The sequence below is a fragment of the Thunnus albacares genome, chromosome 3, assembly GCF_914725855.1.
Source record: "Thunnus albacares chromosome 3, fThuAlb1.1, whole genome shotgun sequence".
In the NCBI taxonomy this organism is placed as follows: domain Eukaryota; kingdom Metazoa; phylum Chordata; class Actinopteri; order Scombriformes; family Scombridae; genus Thunnus; species Thunnus albacares.
Window position 1 is genome coordinate 12,080,677 of NC_058108.1, and position 19,350 is coordinate 12,100,026.

The window sequence follows — 19,350 nt, forward strand, 5'->3', positions numbered from 1 at the left end:
CTAACCAGTCTCCCAGTCCCTGCCGCTGAAAAACACCCCCACAGCATGAGGCTGCCACCACCAGGCTTCACTGTTGGGATTAAGTGATGGTATTGGGCAGGTGATGAGTGCAGCCCGGTTCCCTCCAGACATGATGCTTAGAACTGAGGCCAAATAGTTCAGTCTTGGTTTCATCAGACCAGATAATCTTGTTTTTCACAGTCAGAGAGTCTTTTAGGTGCTTTTTTTTGCAAACTCCAAGCAGACTTTTATGTCTTTCACTGAGGAGAGGCTTATGTCTGGCCACTCTGCCATAAAGCTCAGATCAGCGTTGCAGTGATGGTTGTCCGTCTGGAGGTTTCTCCCACCTCCACACAGGATTTCTGGAGCTCAGGCAGAAGCCAGAGTGACCCTCAGGTTCTTGGTCACCTCTCTTACCAAGGCCCTTCTCCCCTGATTGCTCAGTTTGGCTGGGCAGCCAGCTTTAGGAAGAGTCCTGTTGTTCCAAACTTCTTCCATTTCAGAATTATGGAGGCCACTGTGCTCTTAGGAACCTTCAATGCAGCAGATTTTTTTTGTAGTCTCCCCAGATCTATGCCTCCTCTCTGTGCCTTCAATCTGCCAGAAACATCTTCTCCTCTAAAGTTACTGTTGTAGTTTTAACATAACTGCAATACATGTTAAAAAACTGACTCATGACTCATGCTGCAGAAAGTGGCTAATTTAAATGTGATGTAAATTATTTGCACAGTATTTCAGTCATCATTCATGCTCCAACATGTATTGGAAAATAATTTTGGTTTAGGCTACATGATTAAACTAAAGCCAATAATGGCTGTAGCCTCATTGCCAGAATCATTTTCACTACTTGTTGTCACTTTAAATGTCATGTAAACAACATGTAAGAAAATGCAACATCCAAAAATCCTTTTATTGAAAGTAAAAAAGACAGAAAGCAATCTGATCAAAGTTTAAACATTTCCACCACATGGAAACTGTTTTGCCACTTTTGCCACTGTTTTGCAAATTATAATACATAACCTGTCTACAGTCCTTCCTATGTCACACTTCAGAGTAGGTGTGTTGCATCTTACAAGTGTAAGTTAATTTTCAACTGTCATGATAGAGAGAAAAACTTCACACTCACACTGCAGTTGAACCTAAGATGACGTTAAGTAGCTGAAACAAACTGAGCCAAGAATTCAGTAGTAGAGGTCATCTCTACATAGTCAAACTCTGAGCTCACTGGTGGTTAATAGTAGTTTGGTTCTTGGCCCTGTTTTCTCAGTATTTGCTTTAATATTTAATTCTTCATGTTATATGTTCATTATGTGCTTCTGTTTTACCTGCAGACATTGCAATGTTCTCTTTACATCTCTTTTTTTCTTTAATGTGTATTGAGGGAATCTGCATTTGGTGTCTCTGGTCTGTGAAACAGACTTTTCACAATTAGCCCCACTTTACTTAGCCTTCTTTATCAAACACCTGGCTACTATGCTAAAGTATTTTGCCAGGGAGGACTGTAGTTCAGGGTGTCCCGACTGGAATTCATTGCTCATTCTAACACATTTACACTTAAAAGCACAGTACAACTTACAATTTCAATTAGCAAACACTTTTATCAAAAGTGACATACATCTGAGAGTTGATACAACACAAGCAGGGATCTAGTCAGGAGAGAACAAAGCGATTAAGTGCCATAAAGTTAAGTTTGAGTCCGATAGGATGCAGGTGCCAGCAGGCAGTGCACAGAGGCAACACATAGAAGCAGATTTTCTTTTTTCAGTCCATCAAGTGCAGAGGTGTTGGCGAAAGAGCCGAGTCTTTAGTCCTTTCTTAAAGATTGAGAGGAACTCTGCGGATCAGATGAAATTTGGTAACTCGGTCGGCCACCATCAGGTAGGTGGGAGCTGTTATAGTTGCTGTTTTGTAAGCAAGTGTCAAGGTTTTGAATTTGATGAAACTGGGAACCAGGGGAGCGATATGAACCGTGGGGTGATGTGCTGTTTTGGGCTGGTTGAAGACCAGCTGTGACACCACGTTCTGGATCATCTGCAGAGGTTTGAACATGCATGCAGGGAGGCATCCTGATGTTGTACAGGGCAAATCTACCTTACTGAGCAATTGAGGCCACATGAACCTTAAAGGTTAGTTGGTCATGAAACCCAAGATTCAGGCAGACTTTGTGGGCATGAGCTGGGTTGATGCGAGCTGGATACTGATCTGTTTTTGTAAGGTCGGGAAAGGCTGGGATGACAAGGAGCTTGGTTTTAGAAGGGTTAAGTTTCTTTCATCCATGCCAAGATATTGGCAAGGCATGATGAGCAGTATAATCACACATTAGCTAACTGACAGTATCTTTGTTATCTTTCTCCAATAAGTTTTCTTTGGAACACAACAAGAGTAGTCTTCTGCAGTGATACAGTAGTTATGTTTATTTTGCAAAGCAAGGGAACTTTATTTGTATAACACGTCATATACAGGATAATTCAAAAACATTAATACTAAACAGAATAAATGACAGGAAATGAAAATGGCTGACAATACAAAAATAAAGAGATGTGAAAGATTTTTGTGCAGATCCAAAAACACCCTCAAGTCTAATTAAAAGCAACAACCAATGGATATTTTTTTAGTTTGATTTATATAACCAGGAAGGTGTCTCAGATCATCTGAAAGTTTGTTCCAGATGTGTGAAGCATAGGAGCTAAAGGCAGTTTAACCACATGTGTGAATAAATCTGGAATCACTCAGCTGATCAGCGCAGGCTGACATAATTCTTGCTATCGACTGCAGCAATGATAGGCAGACTTTGTTATTCAGAGTTCAGGTGAGTTTCAGTGATTCCTCTTTGGGACCAAAAACTATCATTTTGACCCATGTGGGACTCCACACATTTCACTTTGACTTCATGGATAAGAGGTGAGAAAACAACCAAAGTCTATGCACTTTATATTTACTTACAGTAGCACCCAAAGTACAAAATGAAAAAATGTCACAGATGATAACCCAAAAATGTAAACATCTTTGAATTTACATTGTCACCCCTTAAAGCATCTTTTTACATGTACAATATCTGTGTTAATGAACTCTGGCAAATTTGCCACAATATATGAAGATATACAGCACCTTATTATTAGTGCTTCAGACATAGTGATTGAATATTAAAGCAAATAGGACTTGCCTGAACAGACTGTACAATGCAACTGCATTAGAAAATTGCAAGTCCACTATTTACTTGCAATTTTGTTATTATTTTAACAGCTTCACCAGCAAGTCGCTGGCTATGATTGCAGTGACGAGAATGACGACCATGAACAACAACGCCAGGCCACGCCGTAAAACCAGCTGCGGCACTGACAGGACATCTCCTACAGTAGTGGTAGTGAATTATAGTGGACTGTGGCCTGGACCATGCTCTTCCAGGTCTGTGCCACCCTCCTCAGCACTCACACAACTGGATGCAGTTGTAGTGACCCAGGCCTGCGTCTGATTCGAGTCTAGAGGTTTGAGGCAGAGTTTGAGATGGAATGTTTGGTATTAACACAAAACTCAAAAGCAAGAATCAAAGCAGGTATGTTTCATTTTTCATTCAAATTCATGCTTTTTTCAAATGGCAAAGAGTTACCATCTAACTTCCCTAAGATCTCAACTGCTCAAGGAAGGAAGGAAACTTAAATTAAGTTCATTTTTTGGGTTCATGTATATTAAAAAGACAATTACATCTGATTGACAAGAGCCGTGACACTGTTTACATAAAAGTTGGTAAACTCTTCAAGTAAAGAGTATGTATATGTGTATGTATATGTATATGTGTGTGTGTGTGTGTGTGTATATATATACACACACACACACACACACACACACACACACACACACATACATATATACATATACATATATATATACATATATACATATGTATATGTATGTGTGTGTGTGTATATATGTATGTACGTACGTCCGTATGTATGTATGTATGTATGTATGTATGTATGTATGTATGTATGTATGTATGTATGTATGTATGTATGTATGTATATTTATGCATATATTCATGTAATTACAGAAAGAGTAGACAGTGAGGGTGGTGCCTGTACCCACCTTTGTGTTCCAACTCAACTGTCTCTTGTTCTTGTGTGATCTGGACTCCTGCTCTCACGAGAGCCTGATCAGAGACATTGAGAACAGTTGCTGATAGAGTGTTACCACTTCAAACAGATCCCAAGGCAAAGTAACAAAATGACTGAATAAAATTTTTATTGTTCAAGAAGTGTAAGAACGCACCTCTTCAGTAGCCCTTTTCCAATCAAGTTTGCACAAAAATGCGATAAAAAAAGTCGACTGCACTGACACACAAATGGTGAGTCCCGTCCACAGTCCTAGTACAGAGACAAGAGTAAAGTTTAAATGGCTTTCCTGAATGTTAATTGACAAACAGGAGGCATAGGACATGGTATGAATATTAATATTTTGGTCTTACCTACAATGCCCATGTTTGCTGCAAACATCAGGGACACACCAATGGGGTAACCAATGAAGTAGAATCCCACCAGGTTACACACAGCACCAATCAATTGTTTTCCTGCTCCTCTAAGAACACTTCCAGCCACACCCTGTGATATTTGGTCAAATCACATTTTATATATGTCAAAATGTCTAAAAAGCTTTGTGAATTACATGCATCAAAATGTTAATTGAGCACTGTTTCTCACCGCAGTGGCATCGCCAATATGCATGAAAACGAATATAATCATGACATCGGCAACCCTCTGAATAATGTCTCTAGAAAAGAGACAAAGAAGAGATTCTCTGTATATACTGACACTTACTGAAATGTGAGATGAAAAGACAGGAGAGGATTTTTGAGCTCTTTAGTTTGATAACTGCATCTGAAATAATCTTCAAGCCAACTGATGAATAAAATTTACAGACTATGCTAAAACCCCATTTTCTAGATTTTTTGTTTTACTTAAAATTTGAAAAAATGTGCTCAACTTACTTATTCAGTCAGATAATTAAAAATGAAACAGATCTGTTCAGAAGAGTCTGGCTATCTTCACAGTGTTGAATTCAGCATCAACAACAATGAACTCAAAGACCTGTCAAACATCAAGTAACAGGTTCATTAAACAATTACAGTTCAGTATGAGTCAGCATGAAAATGATCACCTTAGTTAATGTACAACAATCTGAAAAACATTATGAAACTAAGCCTGCTATATTGTAGCTTATGAATTGCAACTAAGGATACGCACAAATGTTTTTCATGTGTGTTGGTGCAAGAAAGAAAAGGTTATTGTGTCAAAGACTTTACTCACTGATCTGAGGTGAAAATGTATCCAATGACATTCCTGGCGATGCTCAGACCACCTCCAACAAGACATGCGACTATGACTGTGTTGGAACACAGAAACAAAAAATAGAATGTGTTGTTAATAAAGTTTAACAATGCAAGATTTTCAGAACATTGTACATACTGAAATTGCCAGGGGAAAAAAGAACACAATAGTCTTAGTTTGTATGTATCAAGATTTTTTTGTGTTGATGTGACTGCATCAATGTGTTCTTAATACAAATGTTTATATATTACTACCACTTGGCCTGAGCTGAAGATGTGTTCTCATTACTTTTGTGACTCTCTGTAAATATAACGCAGGCAACATGTACTGTACACATGGGCTCTTACATGCACAGATAATGGGGACCTTGCAGGATAGCTTGGCCTGCTCTGTGTTTCCTGCACCAAGAGCATTCCCAACTCGTACACCGGCAGCAACTGAGAATCCTTGTGGGAACTGTGGATGTTAAAGTATATATAAGTGATTATTGTGGAAATACATTATTCGAAAGTGATATTTATCTTTAAAACAACTAAAACTGACTGCTTTGAAAGGCATCTACACATCCCAAAAAAGGTGTTAAACCTGCTTTCCTAAAATACCATTTCTTCAGAGCAATCACATTACAGTCATTGTCTCTAGTTTCGAGGTAGGAAAGAGTGAAGAGTAGTTACCATGAAAGCTATAGTGCTCAGCTGGAATGCTATGGACTGAGCACCAAGCTCAACCTCACTTATCACACCGGCCAGGAATCCTCCTATTTCGAATATCCACCACGTTAGACAAGTCATGAGCATACTGGGAATGGCCAGTCTGAGAAATGGACCCCACTCGTGCAGACAGTCAATTGACCAGCCTGTGGGTCAAAGGTTTGTAGTTGGAAGAGTGTTAATTTATCAACAATTACACAGCAGAATGTTTATAAAAGATAATCTATTAACAGGTTGTAAGAGACGTGAATGATGAAACAAGATGCAAATACTGGACAGAACATGAAAATTGCTGCAAAAAATAACATTTAAACATCAAACACGTTTTGGTCAAAATCTCCACAAAATGGAGAAAAGAACTGACCTCCCCATGTGGTCTTGTGCAGACCCCTCCAGTAGATGTAAATGTATAAAAACAAAGCCAACAAATACTGTGAGATAGCGTTGGCTGCTGCAGATCCACTTCAATAGGATCACAATGAACCAGCAGGTTTTAGAAAAAGAGCAGAAAAAAACAGTAAAAAGCTGTTATTTGCTGACAAAAATCCACACTGTGCTAACAGAAAAAGAAATCAGACAATCAATCAATCAATCAATCAAAGACAAGCAATCATTCTGATTGTTCTTTACTAGCTCCCTATCAAATTCAGAATCCAATTCAAAGTTCTTGTTATCACCTATAGAGCTCTGCATGGTCAAGCACCTGCCTACATTAGAGATCTACTGCAGCCCTACTGTACATCACCAGCGGGTGATGATCTGATCAGGATTTGCTGGTTGTTCCTAAAATGAGGATTAAAACTAAAGGAGACTTTGAGGTTGTGGCTCCTAAACTTTGGAACTTTCTCCCATTGGATTTCAGATCTGTGGATGCTGTGGACACCTTTAAAAAGCAGCTTGTTCAGACTTGCCTTTGTGTGATTTTTCTATTTTCTATTTATTCTGTTGTTTATTGTGTTTTATGTCTGTATGTATGTTTATGTTCTTTCCTCTATGAGGCACTTTGTGCCTTCTCTGCTCTTGAAAGGTGCTCTGTAAATAAAGTTACTGCTTACTGCTGTTAATGATTATGTACACCTTATATACATTTTGTATTATACTATCTGGATTGACAATAATGATAGCTTGTTATCTAATGCAATAATCCTGTCATAAATAGTACAGCTGTGGCCAAAAGTTTTGAGAATGACACAAGTATTGGTTTTCACAAAGTTTGCTACTTCAGTGTTTTTAGATCTTTTTGTCAGATGTTACTATGGTATACTGAAGTATAATTGCAAGCATTTCATAAGTGTCAAAGGCTTTTATTGACAATTACATTAAGTTTGCACAAAAAATCAATATTTAAAGTGTTGACCCTTCTTTTTCAAGACCTGTTGTCTTCTTCTTCTGAGCCACATCCTGACTGATGGCGACCCATTCTTGCATAATCAGTGCTTGGAGTTTGTCAGAATTTGTGGATTTTTGATTGTCCATCTGCCTCTTGAGGATTGACCACAAGTTCTCAATGGGATTAAGATCTGGGGAGTTTCCTGGCCATGGACCCAAAATTTTGATGTTTTGTTCCTTGAGCCACTTAGTTATCACTTTTGCCTTATGGTAAGTTGCTCCATCATGCTGGAAAAGGCATTGTTCGTCAACAAACTGTTCTTGGATGGTTGGAAGAAGTTGCTCTCGGAGGATGTTTTGGTATCATTCTTTATTCATGGCTGTGTTGGGCAAAATTGTAAGTGAGCCCACTCCCTTGGCTGAGAAGCAACCCCACACATGAATGGTCTCAGGATTCTTTACTGTTGGCATGACATAGGACTGATTGTAGCGCTCACCTTTTCTTCTCTGGACAAGCTTTTATCCGGATGCCCCAAACAATCGGAAAGGGGATTCATCAGAGAAAATGACTTTACCCCAGTCCTCAGCAGTCCAATCCCTGTACCTTTTGCAGAATATCAGTCTGTCCCTGAAGTTTTTCCTGGAGAGAAGTGGCTTCTTTGCTGCCATTCTTGACACCAGGCCATCCTCCAAAAGTCTTCACCTCATTGTGCGTGCAGATGAACTCACACCTGCCTGCTGCCATTCCTGAGCAAGCTCTGCACTGGTGGTGCCCCAATCCCGCAGCTGAATCAACTTTAGGAGATGGTCCTGGCGCTTGCTGGACTTTCTTGGGCACCCTGAAGCCTTCTTCACAACAACTGAACCTCTCTCCTTGAAGTTCTTGATGATCTGATAAATGGTTGATTTAGGTGCAATCTTGCTAGCAGCAATATCCTTGCCTGTGAAGCCCTTTTTGTGCAAGACAATGATGACTGCACGTGTTTCCTTGCAGGTAACCATGGTTAACAGAGGAAGAACAATGATTTCCAGCACCACCCTCCTTTTAAAGCTTCCTGTCTGTTATTCTAACTCAATGAGCATGACAGAGTGATCTCCAGCCTTGTCCTCGTCAACACTCACCTGTGTTTAAGAGAGAATCACTGACATGATGTCAGCTGGTCCTTTTGTGGCAGGGCTAAAATGCAGTGGAAATGTTTTTTTGGGGATTAAGTTAATTTTCATGGCAAAGAGGGACTTTGCATTTAATTGCAATTCATCTGATCACTCTTCATATCATTCTGGAGTATATGCAAATTGCCATCATAAAAACTGAGGCAGCAGACTTTGTGAAAATTAATATTTGTGTCATTCTCAAAAAGTTTGGCCACAGCTGTACCTTAATGAAATGATAATAATAATAAGAGTTAACAAAGCATATTAGTGCATCAACGTGTTCAGGAAAATACAATACTAGTGAGCTGTGGCTAGCTAGCCGCACGCTGTAACTCACATGTAAAGTATTATTAATATACATTTATGCTAATATGTATTTCTGAATAAAAAAACTGCACTAAAGCTATGAGTGTGCAGCTCTCTCCTCCCTCCTCCTAATATGCTTACATTTGGCACAGCAGTGAGATTGAGCTGAGGCTGACCAGAATTGTGTAGGAGGACAACTGCTTGTTCTTTAATTCTGTTAACTAATCTTTGATCCTTAAGGAAAATAAGAGACAGACTCCCTGGATTCCTAAGTTTGTAAGAGCAGACCCTTGGCCTGCAGAACTGACCTTTGTAACCCTCTAAGTGGGGGTTGATCAGTGATGCTCAACAGACTCAGAAAGGCCTCCTAAGAAACCATTTTGATAAGTTGAATTACGACACAAACTAAAAGTATGAAATGACCCTAAAGGCCACTTGGACCGGAGTAAAACAGCTCCCACCTTAGAGGGAAGACAGGCTCTTAATCAATAAAGCCATAAACTAATCCACATTCCTGAGGACTTTGTGAAGCCCCCTTTGCAAATCTGAGGCAAACCTGAAATTCATGTAAATTAAATGTCTTATCATTATGCAACTTATATCATGTTATTTGTCGTGTAAACACAAGAGGAACAGTCTAACTTTCATAGGTGTATGACTATCTACTAAAGAGATATAAGACTTAGATCGTATTAACCTTTATACTACAGGATCCTTTATGTGAAGAGTTGATGAATGTTTGATCACCATGTATTTGTATTTTAAGTGTTTATCTTGTAATCTATTAAACTCAATGACAATCATATTTTAGTAGTTAAATTAGACGAGTAGTTTGGTTCAAAGATTGAAGTTTCTAAAATAATAGGAATGTAAAGATAATATTTGAAGGATTTGAGTTTAAAGTTTCTTTTATTGTTAAACAATAGTCACGTTGAATGCTTTAATATTATGAAGTAAGTTATGTCAACTTATATTTAAATATGTTTCTGAAAGTAATCTAATCACACACAATGTTTCCTTTCACTATAGTATTAAACTTTATTTCAGCAGATGGTTTAAGATGTGTAAATAGTTTGAGAAAGTTGAACTAATGAAGGCTGTATACTTGTGAAGTGTTAATATGAAGGTTAATGTTTGTTATTAGAAGAACTGACTTATCATGCATTGTGTAAACTGCTTAACTGTTTCTTTAATGGTTTTACAAATATGATACAAGCTGACAGGACCGTTATTAATCAGAAATATCATGAATATTTGGACATTATGACAGGAATGTGTTTACAGCTTAATGTGAAATAATAGGCAACAGTGACTTATAGTGTAAGTTTTTGCATGTAAAAACTCAGAATTAGATTTTCCCAAATTCCTTTACTTCAGGTGACACAGGCTGCAGACCACCAGCCACACCAAAAGCCCCTAGAACAAAGAAATTGAATATTCATCAATAATTTGGCGCAAACCCCTTTAGAGCATCCCTAAAACTCCTGCCATCTTATTCTAACTCATAAAAACAGCCTCAAAGAGATCCCTCTTTGAGCTGGCCTCCAAGAACTCAAGAAAGCTCTTAAGACATCTCTTTTATTTGTTTTTCAATCAAATGTATCCATATTTAATCTTTATCGCAACAAGTTAATTTGATTTGTTTTATTAGTAAAATTAAGTCATGTATTTCCGTGTATAGTAATTTAAGTATAGTATAGTAATTTGAGGTAAACACGTACAGTATTTTATTTTGAAGTGGACGCCGCTGAAGATTTGAGCGTAGTCAGACTAAACTTTATTTGACACTTAACTCAAGTTACTACAAGCCAAATAAAGCCTGAACGTAAGCTCCTGAAGAAGAAGAAGAAGAAGAAGAAGAAGAAGAAGAAGAAGAAGAAGAAGAAGAAGAAGAAGAAAAAGAAAAAGAAGAAGAAAAAGAAGGCTTGAAACTGAACCTGCTCTCTGAGAGCAGTATTGAAAACCAGAAGTGAAGCCGGCTTGAAGACTCTTTCAGAGCAGCCTGAAACGGCTTGATTCTTTACCGGCATTCAACGCCCCTGCATCCACTGAGATGCGCCACAGCCCACAGCTGATATGGGCTCTTTCACTGCAACATCGCTGGTGATGCTGCACTAACAACGCTGGACCTGCCAAGATGACGCCTCTACCACGACGACACACCTCAACAGTAAGGCATAACATGGCTTTGTGATCAAGGGTTGATGTCGAATAACGTTAAAATTAAAGAATTTATTTAGAGAAGTTGAATTAGCTTTTTCCTTAGCATTTCCCGGTACAACATGTTAAGCCTTGAGTCACGCACTTTGAGCCACTCTTGCTGAATAATTTTCTTTATTAATTTTTTTTTATCATTCTCAGGCCTTATTTATTTATTTATTTTACTTTCTTTTATTTATTATTTTCTGTATATTATCTGTATATATTATATTATCAATGCTTTATCATGTATCCTCAAGACGTTTAGCTATTAATAAATGTCTTCATTTGTCCTAAAAGTGTTTGGTTGTTTCTCTGAGCTGCAGTAAACAGAGGTCACTGTTTGGGACAAGAACTTACGATTGTGAGATTGATTTATTGATTAAATTGAACAAGTGTTAGTGCTCCTTCCTGGCACTAACAAATCCTCACCAGAAAGGAGGTGGTGCCCTAATGACGCGGTAATTCATTAATAAAGTATTAATATTTGTTTTTTAGGTGTTCTGTCCATGACCTTAAATGTTGGACAGAAATTTTCACCTTTTGGTGGTGTAACAGATCAAAAGTCAGGGGTTCACCTAAATCATTAGGATTCATCCTTTGGGCTTCTCTAACATCTTTCATGGCAACCCAATAACTGTCCAGATATTTCCCTCTAGGGGTATATAGACCTCTTGATGCTATAGTGTAACACCAATACCACTAAAACTAACCAATATCACTAAAATGATACATTTTCACATTTATTACAGTTATTATAATTAAAAAAAAAAAGATTTTACTTTTTTATGTTATGTGAAAAACCTAAAGATTGAGTGTTATAGTACACTCTTGAATACTAATCTCTAACAATGAATTGTGATGGTGTAAAAACTCACGCGACACCCAGCTCCAGAGGATAGAGGAAGATGTAGTTGATGATCACGTTGAGCACATTTCCAACCACTCCAGTTATAGACTGGGGCCACAAAATTCCCTGTAAACCAAAGAACAATTTAATGTCGGTCTTAATACTGATTTTAATAACAATGCATCAGTAGCCTTGCATTGAGAGACCACACCTGATTTTGAAGATACTTCCCTTGCAGCTGGTACATAAAAGCAGCCTGAAGGAGGAAGAGAGACACACATTAAATTTGGACAAAAAAATGACAAGACATATTTGAAATCTGTATTTGTTGAACATAGGATTGGGCCACATGACCAAACCATGCAGAGAATAAAGACTAGTGTCTTCTGAGGTAGCTATCCTTCTCTCTCTCTCTCTTTCTCTCTCTCTCTCTGGCATTTTAGTTCATTTTACTTTATTTGTGTTTTTATAATGTGATTATCTGGCTTTTAGTTTAATTTATTATTTTTGCATTTTAAATGTGTTCTGTTTTAAAGTTAGTCTGTTCAAATTGTAAAGCACTTTGTAATTGTGTTTCAAAAAGTGCTATATAAATGAAGTTAATTATTATTATTATTATTATTATTATTATTATTATTATTATTATTATTATTATTATTATTATTATTATTATCATTATTGTTGTTGTTGTATTAGGCCCTTGCGGACAGTGTTGGAAATCAGTGAGCAAGACTGTGTTATGGAAATATTTAACTTAATCTGATTTAGCAGTGTCCTAAAATAACTTAATTTGTAGGATTTTTATTTCAGGCAATTAACCAAAATCAGACATTTTGTTATTTCATCTGCGAATGCTTTCTCATTTAAATTTCCAGAAAATGTATTTCTATGATAGTATATTATATATAATTGTACAACATGTATGGAGAAGACTCAGTATCAGAATAAGTATTGCCCACCCCTAACTGAACAGATGTCTCACTACCTTGATACATGGGATCTTGAAGGAAAACAGAATGCCTCAAACTCACCGGCAGAGCAGGCATGAAGATCTTCACATACAGCTGGGAGAGACTTTATGGTGGAAAAACAGACAATGTGTATGAATTGAATAAAAAACATATGAAACTATCAACAAATAGCAAGAGAATCAGCACAAGCCCAGGTTACTGCACAGCAGGCTAACATCACCACAAGTAAGTTGTGCAAGAGCTAAGGGCAACCAAGCGGCAAACTCCGGGGTTGAAAAGTGAAGCCGATGTGGAAGTGCCAAAAACTGCGGTTTCTCGAATGGCCACTTGAGGCTGGCTCCAAAAGCGAGTGAACCCCCGTAGACTCCCATGTTAAAATGCCCAACTTTACAGCAGAAATAAATGTGTTCACAGCCTGGTACAAAAAATGGTTTTGGTCTCTATAGCTAATTTCCCCTTTCATGACAACTGTACAAGGGGTAAATTTTTATATAACTCAACCGTTTGAATTTTATTAAGGCTTAAAGTTATGCATAATGAAAGGTGTGGCCACTTTGAATGAGGTTAGGTAACGTAACCATATCATAACCCCAGATTCAGAGAGTATAGCCATAGTTGTCGGTTGAACTAAAAGACCCTCTAAGGAGTCAGATGTCCAGTTTTTTCCAGTGAGTACATTTTGTTTTAATGGTTTTAAGTCTGTTTTTCACTAGCGAAGATTAGCACTAGTATTAGCATTATCACAGTTAACAATAGACTGTAAATGCACCGTGCTAACCAAGCTAGCAGCTAGTTGCTAGCGTTAGGGTCGGCTCCACCCTCTCATCCAAATATGGTCACTTCTGGCTCCAAAAATCCAAGATGGTGATGGTCAAAATGCAAACTCAAGGCTTCAAAATGGGAGTCCACAAATCAATGGGTGACGTCACGGTGGCTACGTCCATTATTTTTATACAGTCTATGAGCAACATGATATTGCTGTTTCTGATTTGGCTGTTGGCAATGCAATCACACACTCCACCCTCATGTCTACTATTGTGCTTGGCCCTAAACACCTTAGAAACACATTATCTAATGATATAGCTACTCTAGATGACATTACTCTGGCCTCCAGCACCACCATAAGGAATCTGGGAGTTATCTTTGATCAGGGTATGTCCTTTAACTCCCACATAAAACAAATTTCAAGGACTGCCTTTTTTCACCTATATAACACTGCAAAAAATCAGGCATGTCCTGTCTCAAAAAGATGCAGAAAAACTAGTCCATGCATTTCTTACTTCTAGGCTGGATTATTTCAGTTCCTTATAATCAGGCTTATAACAAGTCTCTAAAGACTCTCCAGCTGGTCCACAACACAGCTGCATGTGTACTGACAAAAACTAGAAAAAGAGATCACATTTCTCCCATTTTAGCTTCTCTGCACTGGCTTCCTGTAAAATCTAGAATAGAATTTAAAATCCTTCTCATCACCTACAAAGTCCTTGATGGTCAGGCACCATCATATCTTAAAGAGCTCATAATACCCTGTTACCCCACTAGAACACTGTGCTCCCAGAATGCAGGCTTACTTGTGGTTCCTACAGTCTCCAAAAGTAGAATGGGAGGCAGAGCCTTCAGCTACCAGGCTCCTCTCCTGTGGAACCATCTTCCAGTTTCTCTTGTTTAAGAGTAGGCTAAAAACTTTCCTTTTTGATAAAGCTTATAGTTAGGGCTGGCCCAGGCTCGCCTTGGACTAGCCCCTAGTTATGCTGCTATAGGTCCAGACTGCCAGGGGACTTCCCATGATGCACTGAGCTCCTCTCTCCTCCCCTCCATCTGTACGCATTAATGCATGTTACTAACTTGGCTTCTTCCCCAGAGTTTTGTGCTTTCTTGTCTCACTTATCTCAGGTGTCTGTAGAACTGTGGCTGTGGACCGCCTGCTGACCCCATGGTCCAGCTTGACGCCCACCACTGCTGCTATTATTATTAGTCATTTTTGCCCATTGCTACAACCATTATCATTAGTCATATTTATATTATTATTATTGTTATTATCGTTGTTGCTGTGCTTCTCTGTCTGTCTCTCTCTCTCTCTCTCTCTCTCTCTCTCCTCTCTTTCTCTCTAAACCCAACCGGTCAAGGCAGATGGACGCCCACCTAGAGCCCTGTTCTGCTCGAGGTTTGGGGAAGATGAGGGAATGTTGGGTCTCTGTAAATTAAAGAGTACGGTCTAGGCCCGAGGGGCATTCCATCGAGCTGGATAAAGGAAAAGCCTGACTCATTTTCATAATTCTCGCTAATTTAAGTAAGAGTTCCATTCCATTACTGTGGTTTATAGGATTCCCAGCTCAGTAACCATGGCAACTTATACCGCAGAACTAGCGGTATAAGAATCTGTGTGTCAAAGAATGTCAGATGGGTGGAAACAGACTCCCAAAACAGGGTTCCGCCAAGTGTCTTTTCACACTTGCATCACTTTTGTCTGTGTTCGGAAACATGAAATGGAAGAACCAAGAGGGAGCTTTAAAGAAATACCTATTTCAGTTAATCCCCATTTTATTCATGGTCACCTCATTTTGGAGTGAACCATTTTTATTTAAAAGCTAAGCATTCATAATTTAAGAAATAAAAGTGTGCCAACATTGTTTTGAAGTTATTTATTTATTCATTCACTCACTCACTCATTTTGTTCCATCAGTGAAAACAAAAGGAAAATTAAATGAAGTCCAAACCATGACCCTCTGCTGTGTTTAAATTTATACAGTGGAAATTACTTAGAGTGATCATGGTTACAGTGATCAACTGCTTTTATGGATCAAAAAGCTTGGGACAGAATTATTCCTATACAAAATTTATGATGTTTAATTAAATTCCTTACAGTAATCAAGTAATCCGCTTGCAGTGTTCATTTTGGGTCCTTTCAAACAAACTATGGAAAAAAAATAAAACTGAGGTCATTCTGTTTATTTTTTTTTACTTTACACCCATGATAAGCAGCTGCTGCACCATTATTGCCTCACAGTAACCGATGGTAACTGTCTGCTTCCGGCTGGCTACCTGAGGCTGGTGCTGCATGCCCATTGAAATCATGACGGGAAAAAAAAAAGTCATTTTCTCTCGATGAAACACGTAATAAGTTTTTGACAATAAAGGGGGGGGGGGGGGGAATAAGGAAAGTATTACCACTTTCTTTGCCTGTTCTGCCGCCATCATGTCATTGGCAAAAGTCAGAACCCCTGCTACTTCAAAAACGTGCACACAAATTGTGTTATAATAATCATCTGCTTATAATGATATTTGACCCGGACAGACATGATCACTATAAGTGGTTTTTAATGTATTTATATCCTTCTCCAGTTTCTTCATCTCCGACTGCAATTTCTTAATTTTTAACTTTTGATGACGCTTGTAAATCCAATGACATCCTACGAAAGAGAGAATGTGTCAAAGAGTAGATAATTATGTAGTTGGTAATAATGAGTTGGTAAGTTGGTTCTCATAAGTGTCCAACACCATGATTTTAAACATGCATCTGATATTATCTAGCCTACTGATAATACAGCCACCGTCAGTGACCTGAAAACAACATGTAGGAACAAGCGCTGCTTTTCACTTTGCCCCAACAGACATATCCTGCCGGTCAGGGGAAGTGTCGAAGTGTCCTTGGGCAAGATACTGAATCCAAAATTGCTCCGCATGGCTGTGCCATCAGCGTATGAATGTGTGTGAATGGGTGAATGTGACTTGTAATGTAAAAAAACATTTTGAGTGGTTGGAAGACTAGAAAGTTGCTATACAAGTACAGTCCATTTACCATATACTTCCATCAGCAGGGTTTGTTTGAGAACGCTCCAGTTTTCTCTTCTTTTTGCGACATAATCAACTATGTACTCCGTGCATGTGCACAATGCAAGCTTATTCAAGCCCGGCTAGAGTTAATGACTAGACACAGCTAATTGTGTTAGTGGTACTGCTTGAGCCTTAAGTTAAAGTTGACATTAATTCAAGCCAGACATTTTTAAGTAAGCGCGGCTTTCATTACCTGCATTGATGGAATACCCCTTTGCTCTGTCTGAAAAGTGTCCTGAGGTAACTTCTGTTTTGATTTGATTAAATAAAATTGACTTGACTACTCTGCGTCTTACAGAGACTCCATACAATTAACCACTGGGACTGACCTGGCAACCTCTGGACTCTGTTTGAGAGCAAGTAGGAGAGGTTCAGTGTTGATGAGGATAGCCCAGCAGGGGAAACAGGCCAGCAGCAGAATCAGAATCCCCCTCTGGAGAATCACACCCACACGCTTGAAGTTACCGCTCCCATACGTCTACATGAAACAGGTAGACAGATAAAGAAGTAGAGTTAGAAAACACAAATCACACTACTAAGTAAACATATGAATGGGTCAAGAAAGCAAACTTGACACAAAAGTTAATTATGGAGTTGTTTTTAGGGAGAAAGAACAACCTTTGTTGAGGACACTACCTGAGATATGAGGGTATCACAAGTTGATGATAAACCAGTGCCAATGGAAATAGCAGCCATGTTAACCACCTGCAATTGAGGAAAAGAACATCAGAATCAATCTGTGTAGACAAAAAGAACACAATTTCAGAACAAACCTGATCAATTCATTGCCAAATAGATACATTTGAAGGCAAGCTTATAGAAGGCATAACAGCACACAGGTGGCTGAAAGATTCAAGCATGTTTCCTCACCGCAGTTGCTAGCGATACAGCTGCAAGCTCTGTTTTTCCCAGGTGACCACAGAACACCATGCTGATGATACTGATCAGAAACACCATAAAGTAGGAAATGACCTGGAGGACAAAAACAAACACAAAACTCTCCCTTTTTTTCTTGTTCAGAGAAATGATAGATGTTTTTTTTAAAAAACGTTTAAGAGTTTCCTTATGTGTCAAAGTTAGATCTAAAGCTATTCTAACTGATACAGGGTTTATTTACTTTGTAGGGAAGCTTATTATTCTATATTATTATGGACGTTTGAGTGCAGTGTGTATGCTGCATTACTGCTGACCATTACAAACCAGTACTGTACCTTCTTTTACTTTACTTAGTTACCTGTTTTATATGTAAATACATGTATTTATGTTTGTGCATATATGTGTGTATGTAATATTATTTTTTACTTACTTTTGATTCACATTATTATATGAAATTATATTAGTAGTATTATTAGCCTATATTATTTATTTTTTATAAGGGCCACAGGAACAGTAGCTGTTGCACTGGTAACAGCTAAAGGGGATCAAATTAAGTAAATAAATAAATAGATTAATTAATTAATTAATATACAAGTAGGAGAACACAAGTTAACAAAGAAATTATGTTTTAGACATTGACTATGTTCAGTATCTAAACAAATGAGTTGTGTAACAGTTAGCCTCAAACTCCTAATAATAACTTACAGCAGGCAATCAATTTGTTAAAAAAAATGGTTGCGTATTGTTCCTCTATGAGATGTTTATGACAGATTGAATTAAAGCATAGTAACAGGAACGTAAAGTAGCTTAGTAGTTATCAACATACTCTGCATAACGGTCCATGAAAGGCTGTAGATGTTGTTTTTAAGCTCTGCATCCAAATGCATATTTTATACCTGCTAACAGGTAGACAATGTCTTTACACACAGTCTGTGTTGTACCTAACAGTAGCTGCGATAGCAGACAGTCATTGATCAGTGTGGAGTCATGAAGTACAGAGCTGCCAACCTTCCTGTTGTCTGTCCATGTCCATGGCTATATCACGTGACTTTGTTATTACTTTGTAGCGACGTGCACTTGAAATAAAGAATGCTAACTCAAAAATACTGGTATTACTGGTAAGTTATTCAAAAAACTACAAGTAGAGGGAAAAAACGACTTCTTTAGAAGTTTAGAGGAGTAGTTCGTTACTTTCCAGGCCTGTAAAGCAGGAAATGCGCTCAAACCCAGTCTTACCACTGGCGCCGCTAGTTTGACAAGTTGCACTATCTCATCCCGGTAGAGCCGCAGGATGAAACCTACACCGGAGCCGTGATCACAGGGAGCCGCTTCATTTGTCAGAGGTCCATTCACTCCTCTGATGTATTTTACTGTTGGTGCAGGACAGTCCATACCCGAAACGGAGGAGCTTTACAGTTTGTTTTACAGAAAATGAGACCAAGCGAAAAAACGTGTTTCTGCACGCGAGGGGGATTGTAAGGGTGGTCAGTAGAGGTGGGCAGTGCCACCCCTACAATTTGATTGGCCACCACCGAGGGCTGAGCCACTGTCTCAAGTGACAACAAATTTTTAGGAAATCCCCCCCAAAGGGGCCCCATTTCATTGGCTTTTCTATGACCAGAATAACATCCGGATAACTACTGTTTACATTGACTAAGCTTAGACAAAATAGAGAGGAGTGAAAAAAGAAAGAGAAAAAGAAAAGAAAGCAGGACAGTGGTCAGTGGAGCAGATAATGACGAATGATGAGATATGATTGATGATAGTAAATGGTATAAGCCAAAAAAGTTAGTTAGCAA

The 19,350-nt window shown here is 38.4% G+C and overlaps 1 protein-coding gene across 1 annotated transcript; it reads right to left on the reverse strand.

Annotated features, from left to right (window-relative positions):
* Window positions 1–1,566: 1,566 nt before the first annotated feature.
* LOC122979187 (multidrug and toxin extrusion protein 1-like) lies at window positions 1,567–19,043 on the reverse strand. The gene is made up of 16 exons (XM_044346442.1): window positions 18,788–19,043; window positions 17,546–17,647; window positions 17,312–17,380; window positions 17,005–17,153; window positions 12,902–12,944; window positions 12,082–12,126; window positions 11,899–11,996; window positions 6,396–6,493; window positions 5,996–6,177; window positions 5,669–5,777; window positions 5,301–5,376; window positions 4,695–4,764; window positions 4,463–4,595; window positions 4,267–4,361; window positions 4,084–4,147; window positions 1,567–3,479 (listed from the first exon to the last, which is right to left on the reverse strand). The coding sequence occupies exons 1-16, from the start codon at window positions 18,941–18,943 to the stop codon at window positions 3,370–3,372; spliced, it is 1,599 nt and encodes a 532-aa protein (XP_044202377.1). The 5' UTR covers window positions 18,944–19,043; the 3' UTR covers window positions 1,567–3,369.
* Window positions 19,044–19,350: the final 307 nt, after the last annotated feature.

Bases quoted from the DNA above. Each gene is read 5' to 3' on its own strand.
- LOC122979187 (XM_044346442.1), bottom strand. From the start codon at position 18,943: ATGGACTGTCCTGCACCAACAGTAAAATACATCAGAGGAGTGAATGGA. The intron at 6,178-6,395 runs GTCAGTTCTTTT...TTTGACCCACAG, and splicing joins GCACAAGACCACATGGGGAG to GCTGGTCAATTGACTGTCTG. The intron at 5,778-5,995 runs GTAACTACTCTT...TAACATCCACAG, and splicing joins TGAGCACTATAGCTTTCATG to TTCCCACAAGGATTCTCAGT.